Source organism: Falco punctatus (assembly GCF_963210335.1).
Source record: "Falco punctatus genome assembly, chromosome: 4".
NCBI classification, from domain to species: Eukaryota; Metazoa; Chordata; class Aves; order Falconiformes; family Falconidae; genus Falco; species Falco punctatus.
In genome coordinates, this window is record NC_137583.1 from 111,471,354 (window position 1) to 111,481,841 (window position 10,488).

The window sequence follows — 10,488 nt, forward strand, 5'->3', positions numbered from 1 at the left end:
AATGAACCAGAGCTAAGTGACCCCTGACAGATGTACATGTCTTAATTTGTACAAGTCTTAGTACTGCTCTGGAGACCCCACTTGGAAAAAGAAGTCGTAAGAATTAAATAGAACTCTGGGCACACGTATCGGTATTTTGTTGGCAAATTACAGGAAGCCTGCACAAGGTCATTAACAATAACAAAACAGACACACCTTATTTGAATTACAAAACAATGACCAGAAAAATCCATGTAAGCACCCCAGTGCTAAAACGTAACATATGCAAGTTTCTGGTACACCTACACTGAGCACATGGACTGAGGAACCTGGATTTCTTCTATTAAGCCTGCCGAGTGCCTACCCATGGCCTATCATCCTGAATACCAAATTTGTTCACACTCCTTTAGCAAGCCAGTAGGCTACAGACCTTGGTAGGAAACACAGCTATAGTGAAGTTTTAAGCAGGGCCATAGGGTCCATAGCAAGAACTGAAATATTATCTTAAAGCGTTAAAGGAACAGTCTATTTATGCACATTTTGGAGTAAACTTTTGCTTTCCTCTTAAATATGAGGTTTGGTAATATTAAACCATAACTGGGAGGGCCTAGTCAAGAACAAGCATTCTCTTCATCTGACTCTAGTACTTCCTTTAGATTTTGGACCCCTGCTTTATAGCATCTTGGCAAAAAATACATATCCTAATATCATTAATTCAGAAAAGGTACTGCCAATATATGTACTCAGCAAGTTTTGAGAACCCGACAACAAAATTCTATCAATTCACATAAAAGTAGTAGGTAGTTTGCAATTGCTTGCCAAGTTTTATCCAAGATGTGTCAAAACAGCGAGCTACAAGCTCCTTATTTGCGATGAATGCTTTCAAGGTTGTCTTCCCCCAGCTGTATCACATTAAGGAATGCTTTATGACCTCCAGAAGAACAACTAACAAAAGCCAAACTGCATCAACCGGGAGAGGTAACTGACTTCCAGGTGAGAGAGGCATGCAGCATGTATAGACCACACAGGAGCCCTCTATCTCCAAGCACGACTGTCAAAGACTGCACAAACCCCTTATTTAGAAGGTGAAAGACAAGGTGGCTCAACAAGAGTCTTGCACTGCATCCATTTCTTTCTAGCATCCTATTCACAGTAGGCTGTGAATACCTCACCGAAGCATTCTTACTGTTGACAAAGCCTTCTTAATATAGTTTTTGCCCAGAATTTCACAGTACAGAATATAAAAGAGAATTTTAAGTTTTATTTTCGTAATTTCTTCGATGTAAAAGGTCCATTCCAAAACAACCAAGAAATATTAAAATCCAATGTTCAAATGTTTATACCCATGATTTTATTATTGCAGAAGACTTAAGAGATTAAACTAAAATTAACTCAAACAGAGGCATTTTAGTTCATTATTCGACCACAAAACTGTGTAAGTTGAGGTATCAGAGAAGTTGAAATAACACGTTATTACAGAATAAATGTAAACGTCCTAAACATTTAAAAGTTCTGACGGTGGTGGCTTAAAAGGAATCTTTCCAACAGTAAACTTTTTTGCTTCAAATTGTTTCAACTCTTCAGCTGATAATTCACTCTTTGGGGTAAATAACTTTTCCGATGTAGTATTGTTTGTGACTGCAGAAGATGCTGATGTTACGTTATGTCCAGAGGCGCTGGCAGTCTGTCCAGATGAAGTACTGCTTGAATCTGAGGGAGAAGTTCCTACTGCTGCATTAGAGGCAGTCTGTCCAGATAAAGTACTGCTTGAATCTGAGGAAGAAGTTCCTACTGCTGCATTAGAGGCAGTCTGTCCAAATAAAGTACTGCTTGAAGTTCCTACTGCTGCATTAGAGGCAGTCTGTCCAAATAAAGTACTGCTTGAATCTGAGGAAGAAGTTCCTACTGCTGCATTAGAGGCAGTCTGTCCAAATAAAGTACTGCTTGAAGTTCCTACTGCTGCATTAGAGGCAGTCTGTCCAAATAAAGTACTGCTTGAATCTGAGGAAGAAGCTCCTGCTGCTGCATTAGAGGCTCCAAGGGCTGTAAGCAGAGTGGTGCCTGAAAAGTTCACAGCAGAAGAATTGCCAAACCCTGAAAATCCACTAGTTCCAAAACCACTAGTTGTTGCAGAAGTTTTAAATGAGGAGGCTGCAGATGGAGCTGCCAGGCTGCCAAAACCAACAGAATGGGATACGCTGGGAGAGGACGTCACACCAAATGGAGGAGGATTACAACTAGCGGAAGAGCTCCCAAAAGCAGGGGTGTTTCCAGATGATGTGCTGATGAGACTGGAACTTGTTTTAAAGGAGAAACTGCTAGCACTGTTACTATTGCTGATCACAGGAAAACCTGCAATTACAAAATTTATTAAAAACATTTTAGAATGGGCACACCTGTTATACTAAACCACTGCTGTATTCCAATAGTGCAGAAGAAAAACTCAAGAAAATGTTTAACTGACAGTTTTTATCATAGAATCATTTATGTTGGAAAAGACCTTTGAGATCATCAAGTCCAATTGTTAGTTAACACAGGAACTTACTTGACAACCCAAAGCTTGATGTTTGCTGTCCTCCAAATCCAAAGGCAGGCAATGGTTGAGTGACCGTGTTCTTTAATTCAGACAGCTTAAAAAATTCCAAATACATAAATAAAAACTAGATTCCAAGACAAGGAAATGTCCTTCAATAAATACTTGAAGCAAAAACATAGCTGACCAGTTCAATTTAATACAGCTTAGATGAAGTTAGACACTGATCACTTTCATCACAATTGCATGCTCTTACAGCTACGAACAAAATGCATTAAGGCTATACACTATTCTCTGTAATCACTCCAAAACAACAACTATATTACAGTTTATAGATTTTTGTCTGTCACTCAGTGACCTTGAGCACCTCTGTGAACTCTCGTTCTCGTCTCTTACCTATTTCACTTAGTGCTCTATGATCCCATCTATGTCACTGCTTTGACTTTCTGTTTTCTCACCCTGGCACGTGTAGTCTGTGCTAAAGCCCAAATCCTGCTTCTTCACTTACAGTACTGGACATACCAAGGGGTGTGATCATGTTACTAAAACTAATGCACTTCATGCAGAGTCCACTTAAATCAGCTTACTCTGTCTCCCTGATTACTTAACAGTGGATTTAACTCCAGCATTCTCTTCTGACACATCTAGAGTCACAAGTGTTTATCACCATCCCATACCAATGATTCTTTGGATCTTCAAGTTTTATCCAAACAGTTTCTCTCCCACCTATCTATCAAATTTTCGTTCTGGCATTACCAAAACGCTCTGTTTATCCTAAGATGGCCTGGAGGACAATTCTGGTCTGGTTGATTGATTATACCTTGGAAGAGTCAACATCAGCATGGGGAAAAAAAAGGTGGGGTGGATATTGGCCTCTTACTATACATATACATAACCAGATCCCAACCTTAAGCTATGGTTGCTTTCGTATGGCTTCCAGTGATAGCATTCCAAACCTGGGATTCAGCTGCTGCCTTGCTAACATGGAACCATCTCGATTCACTATTTTCCTTAGTTAAGGAAATTCACTGTTTTCGTTAGTTAGGGTTTTATAATACCCACTTCCAATTCACCAATTTCATGATTCCACAGAAAGGTGGATTAAGACCCAAAACTGTGTTTGCAAACTTTCACGTTCACCTGACTCAAGCAGTGCTAGAATATCCAGTCACACTTCTACTGCCTATAAAAAACACACAGATGGAGAGATGGGGCAGTTTTCAAACTGCAATCATTATTCTCTTACGTAATTCCTCCCTACACCCTTACACTTTAGCTCTAATGTTCCCAGGAGCGTTCTAAGATTACTGCCAAGGTCTTCACGCTGCCAGTCAGACAAACACTTTCATGCCAGATATTTTTCAGGGCTGCAGTGCCAGAATGTAACTCATTGTAGTTGACATTTTCAGAACAGTTCAAACATCGACCATAAGATTGCCAATGAATCTAGGAATTTAAGATTTTCATGTCTCAGCTATTTAGGTGCAAACAAGGATGTCCTAAAAGAATCATGTATATTTGGGTGTAAAATAGTATACCAGGACCTTTGAAGCAATACCTATCACCTATTTATATAAAGGTAGTAGAAGTGTAGTTAAATACTTCGATAACAGCTAAAGCTTCTATAGAACATTTGCAAGATATTTTTTTTTCTGTGTGTTTTTAATAAAAGAGAAGTCTTTGTAACAGAAATTAACGCTGACATTTACAGGAAAGTTTGGCAGGATGTGTCTAAAAAACCATGAATCCAAAAAAAACCTTTGTCCAAGATTAATAAAAAACGACATCAGGAATATTCTACCTTTCATTAACACTTACCAAAGCTGCTTTTGTCGATGCAGTTAAAGTTTTCAACTGAAGCAGCCGATCTTTCCATTGTTTCGCTAACTGTTGGACAGAATTTATCTAAAAAGGCGGAAAAGAAAAGCAGGTTTTTATTACTGGTGAAGACTTTAAAACCCAGAAAAAAAAGAGTGATCTGATAACTAAACTGAAAGATTTCTAGAATAAGAAAAGAAATTTCATTAATCCAAGAAGACAAGATTTTTCCTTTCCTGAAACTTCATGGTGAGGACCTGAAATTTTTCTTATTAACACAGAATTTCTTTAAACTCTCTTACTATTGCCCTTAAATCAACTTCACATAACAGTAAGATAAAAAAAAAAACTGAAACTTTCTAAATCTAAGTTCTATCACTATCTAAATTAGGTGCTTGAGGAAAAAAAAAGAAGACATAACTAAACCACACACAAGATATGTAAAGTTTTATGCATATGAGAACAAACTCTTCAATCCCTGTTTTATTTCTGGCCTGTCTACTTACGAGCTCACTCATTAAGCTGAAGTCCTAAGACTTGCTTAGCTTCTCCTACATTTTCAAAAACAAAATGCCTACTTTCAAAGCACTGGAATTCAGAACACTTTAGTAGTACCACCCTAAAATATATAGCTTTGCAGAAATTAACTTCTTTAATTTAAAATCAGCCCCTTTAACATGATCCAATGGATAACTGCACAGAACATATGCCAGCAGTAAGTAGCACCTGTGTCTTGATAACTGTGATTAAAAAGTATTAAACAAGAAACCGGAAAATCTTTATAAATAATTTTTCAGGAATTTCAAACCTGGATTTCCTATATTTATCCACACATCTTATGCAAAGCCTGGCCTAACTGAATGTTCCTTAAAAACTACACAAGTAAAATACATAATATCCTGAATGGCTGTAAGAGTGGAACGAGTAACCTTTTTGTAAATAAATTCCTTAATTTTTCAAAAGAGTCTTACATCACAAACATCAATAATTCTTTTGTGTCTAGTCACATGCTGGAAGATCATGTTGCTTGGTATCACCTCTTATACAACTTAGTGGAAAATTCGGATTTTGACCCAGGTTAAGAACAGAAACATGCTTTGGAAAGACCTGTTGCGCTTAAACATTTTGTGAGAGAACTGTGTCATACAGTTACCACCTATACACTAAGACTTTCATGAACTTGCACTCACAAGCTTTAGTGAGACCACAAATGCTTTTTTTAATAGCCAGGCATAGTGTACTGTTTAATCATTTCAGTCTTTTTTAATTGACTTTTTTTTAAAAAAAAAAAAAAAGGTATCCCCTGTCTCTGAAAATGCAGTTCTGGTAATTCTAAACACACGAAGCACGAGTGGTGACAACAGCAATTCCTTCTGTAACACAGAACCAAGGAGAAGAGGAAAAAGAGTGCAATTTGTTTGTACCTGCACCTACCCAATAGCCTATTTCCTTTCCTGGCATAACGTTAAATTCTGCTGGCTTCCTTGATATTGATAGAACAAAGAGGGAGGCACCAGACACATAAATTTAGATATATTTATATAAAAACTCATGTATGTCTTTTTTTCTAGCAAATGTATATACTCCTTTAAAAGTATCTGCTATTTTCAGCATTAATTCCTTGCAAAGCTATGTAAAAGAACAAGGTCAAATAAACTTCCCTAGTGTTCTACCTAAAGCACTATATAATCAGCTATAACAATCAAACTGACCAATAGCATATGAAGTATTAAACTTTTGAGACAGGATTCAAATAACTTCTACAAATAACACAAAAAGGCAGGGACAAGACTAAGTCAAGGAGTGTCTAGCTTGAGAAAAGACCGTATGTTTAACTGAGACTAGCTAAAAGTCTATTGCCACCACTCTTCGTAGCAGCTGATGTGTCAAGACATTAGGCCACCAGTTTTAGAAGCTCAGATCTGACAGTTTGAGCCCGTGACCTCTGACTGAAACAGCAAGTTATGGTAGAGCATACAGACTAGCAGCTACTTTTGCACTCTATTTGGTGCACAATAATTGAAAAATATTTTGGCATTCTGATAATGTCCTGGAGTTTGGTAATTACCTGAGTCAAGAGCTGCCACCTGAAGAACAGTAACAAGTCCTAATCCCAAAATGTGCCCACATTAAGTCAGTGCTTTTAAAATACTTACATAGCTCTGAATGTTATTGTTTGCTGTGCAGTTGTAATACTCCAGATGCAATTCTTCTGGTGAGAAGTCTCGAAAGCCTGTAAGGAGAGGAGTAATCAAAAACCTCCAAGAAAATACATTAATACTTCCAATTGTCATCTATAGTTATGAAGAAATGGGCCTTGGTACATTACCTGTAAGAAGTCAGTCACAGTTGGAGACACAAAAAGGATTCATTACAGAACTTCAGAGATGTGAACGTCCAAAATGAATTTGCCATAACCCAGTATTCCTTTCTGTTGCACCATAAGGCAAATCATCACTTTGCTAATGGTTCCACAGAGGTAAACAGTGTGGACAAGTTTAAGAAACCTAAATAGCAGCAATATGCAGCAGCACTGAAAACATTACCTACCTGAGACGTTAGGTTTTTCTTTCATTGGTGAGTAAGATGAAAATATCCACTGTCCTGAAGATTCCCAAATCTCCATGTCTTTCACTATAGACTCGCTAGAAAACAAACAAAAACACCCACATATGGAGGTTAAATTATATTGTCAAAACAAAACCACCAGATGCAATTGCCTAGTTTGAAGCCAAAGTCAGATTCAAATACCTGCTACCATGAAAATTAACGAAGCATGACACAAGTCAGAATGAACAAGAAAAGTACTCAGTTTGCTGTAGAAAAAATGCACTCATTTGGCAAGATATATAAATGTCCCTTCAGAGCATCTAATTTATCATCTAACTGCAAGTAAATCAAATTCAATCCCAAAACACACAAAGCATTTTTTAATCCTTGTATGGCATATGCTGTCATGGGATTTTCTCTGAGACTGTATATCACAATACAATTTAAAATCTTCTCAATACTAGACGATTTTACAAGTGAACATGCACAGTATTAAATGGCAAAATTCAGAAAAAAGAAAAAATAGGGAGAAAGATAAGTGTTCCATGTAAGTTTCTGAAGAGAATCAAAAGCAGAAGAATCCAGACATAGCAAAAGCAAAGAAACAGAACTACATCAACAAAAATAAATCCAAATGTAAACAAACAGTGAAAGGGTAAAAAATAAAGTGCGCAAGCAGATCACTGCGAAGTAGCAAACACAGTTTCTAAGTATTTAAGATGTTCGTAACACAATATACATTCACATTTCAGAAGATGAATAAATAAGCTGTTTATTATTTTAAGATTACATTAAGAAAATGCTTGTGACACATGGTTCTAAAACCTTGCTTCTTCAGGAAATTACACTGCCTGTTGTTTCTCATCACCTGCCCTGTAATCACCTTGAACCTGGCTGGTCTCAACTGACTAAGATACACACATGTGAAACCAGGTTTCAATAGTTTTGCTATTGGCAGAACAATTTATCATCTTAAATGTCAGGAAACCCAAGTCACATAGTTCATTTTCTCAAACAGCTTGGGTTTTTGGTGGCTTTTTTTGGAGGGGGATTTTTTTTTTTTTTTTTAGAGTGACTGAAATGCTGTCCAAGGGGCTCTGATCCCTTATTCTCAAGTACTGAAACCTTTGCTTCCATCCTTACATGCCTACCCACAACTTAAATACCATACTATCCTAGTAATATTGCAGTCGCCTAGCTGCCCAACTCAGGTTCAAAACAAGGACTACTTTCTTCCCATGACATCATAATGCAAGGGAACTAAATGAAGTAGTTTTTATATGGCTCTTACTACATATCCCAGCCTCCTACTCATGATCAAGTCCGCTGCATTCTCTCTTGTAAGTCTGTAAGCTTTTGAACAGCTCATTCTCAACAGTTTCAGCGAGACAGGACTATAACTTACAGAAGTCTCTCCTCTTCATCTTTATAGCCATCAGCCGTGTTTTGACTGTTCATTAATGCAGAGAATCTGTTCTGCGAAAAGCTGGCATTTCTGCTGCTGCTGCCTGATGATCCAAAATCAGGGGAGCCAAAAAATCCTCTTCCATGATCTCTGCTGCCACCCCACGTATTAGACTTAAAGGTAGATGGCTGGATGACACTGGTATATCTCTGGTTAGTGGTACCCCATGCGCCTCCTCCTCCGCTAGTACCTTCCAATAAGAAAAAAAAAAAAAGCAAACGACAGAAAATTTAAATCATTAAGATAATTAAACAATACTACACCAACAAAACCTGTAAGTGTATTATTCTTATGGTGGCAATAAGACGTTTGAGAAGACAACGTAGGTTTTTTTTCCTGATGAGTTTGCCTAATTATTTAGTGAGCTTAACCTAGTGAGTTACTCAAGTCAGTTCTGCAATCAGAGGGACACATGAACTCCTCCTCCCATCATGAGGATGCCAACAACTCGTGGCGCTGTTTCGGTTTGGCTTACATGGTATCATAAAGCACCTTACCGCATCAGAAAAAAAAAAACAACCCGAGAAACCAAACTTAAGTTTAACTCACAGCACATGTACCTCAGGGGCTCCCGCCTCCGGAGCTGTAGCGGGGGTTCTGCTGCACAGCACAGGCCTCCCGCGCTGAGCCTGTAGGCCCCGCCGCAGCGGTGCGCGCTGCCGCCACAGGGCCGGGACTGCAGCCGCTGCCGTCCCGCCGTGCCCGTGGCCGCCCCTTCCCTACCCCCCTCCCTCGCCCACCCAGCGCTCCCACAGGCCCCCCTCCTCGCAGAACTACGGCCACCTCCAAACGATACAACACGCAGGTGCCTGCAACCTGCTGGCTGCTCGCAGAAGCCGCGCTCCCCTCGCCAGAGCCCCGCTCCAGGGACACACGAGCCGGGCCGGCACTCCCCCACCCCCACCCCCCGCCCCGCTCCCGGCGCTCCGCCAGCGCCTCCCGCCCGCCGCTACCTTGGTGCTGGGGTGCCGCGGGCCCGTAGCGCCCGCCGCCGCGGGGGTGCTCGTTCCAGCACCTGTCGCCGAAGCGGCAGCGGCCCTGCAGAAAGAACTGACAGATGGCCATGGCGCCCCGCCGAAGGCCGCCGCTGTGACGCCACAGGCCGGCGCCGCGCCGCGGGGCGGGGGAGGGGGCGGCGCGCGCAGGCGCGGCCGGGCAGCCCCGAGGCGGCGGCGCGGGGGGGGCGCGCAGCGAGCGGGCCGGGGGCGCTGGGCGGCACGGTAGGGCCCGGGGAGTGTCGCCCCCCGGACCCTGTTCAGCTCAGATACCCGACCGGATCTAAGCAACACGGCCGGGTGAAAGTCGAGGAAGAACAACGCCCCGCTGCGCGGAGACACGATCTGCGCCGCCTTGCGCAAAGGTGTTAAGATGGCCCCGGTGGCCGTGAGGGGCAGCCCCACCGAGGCCTGTTTCGTCACAAGAGGCCTCTGTCACGTCATTTCTTCCTTCACACTTAGAAGTCTTTCGGTAGCTTAAGATGAATTATTAACACCTCTTGAAAATAAACTTAAGGAAAGGTGCTTCACAGTTTTAAAAAGCAGATAAAGTCAAACGCCCCGTACAACCCTAGAAAGTCCACAGTTCGCTCCAGTTTGTACCGTATTGTAGAATTAAGGATTGGAGACACCAGCAACACATTTGTTTCATGGCTCAGAGAAAGGAAAAGGCAAAGGGGAAACAAAAAAGCTTTTACAGCATTCACTTACTACTGAATAAATCCCGAGTTGCAGGAACCACTGTGAAGCCCATGTGTGCATCTACTACTTTCTGTACATGCAGAGTTGTTAAGATGAGGAGAAAACCAGGAGGAAGTCTACAAAGAAGCACTGACTTTGGAAGCTGGAATTTATACTGCTTAGGAGAACTCTGAGGATGTTCAGAAATAAAAGACTAAAAATCCACACCACCAGCAACGCACAAGGTACAGGTAGGCAAGCACCAACTTTTTAAGTTAACTCGATAGTCTCATAGAAACAGATCTGAAAAAATTAGCAAGTTAGAAAAGAAGTGACAACATTAGGATGAAGACATCAATGAACTAGTATGGGCGCAGCACAGACATACATACATAGTTTGTATAGTTTTCCAGCAGTTAGAAGATGTACACAGTATTGACACCCATAGCTTGACAAGCTGAACTACT

General features: G+C 40.9%; 1 protein-coding gene across 1 annotated transcript; it reads right to left on the reverse strand.

The window, feature by feature from the left end:
* Window positions 1–1,220: 1,220 nt before the first annotated feature.
* NUP42 (nucleoporin 42) lies at window positions 1,221–10,429 on the reverse strand. Its single transcript, XM_080382194.1, has 7 exons — window positions 9,299–10,429; window positions 8,286–8,535; window positions 6,881–6,975; window positions 6,487–6,563; window positions 4,331–4,417; window positions 2,525–2,609; window positions 1,221–2,331 (listed from the first exon to the last, which is right to left on the reverse strand). Exons 1-7 carry the CDS (start codon window positions 9,408–9,410, stop codon window positions 1,475–1,477), a joined length of 1,563 nt encoding a protein of 520 aa, XP_080238320.1. The 5' UTR covers window positions 9,411–10,429; the 3' UTR covers window positions 1,221–1,474.
* Between the last annotated feature and the right edge of the window lie 59 nt (window positions 10,430–10,488).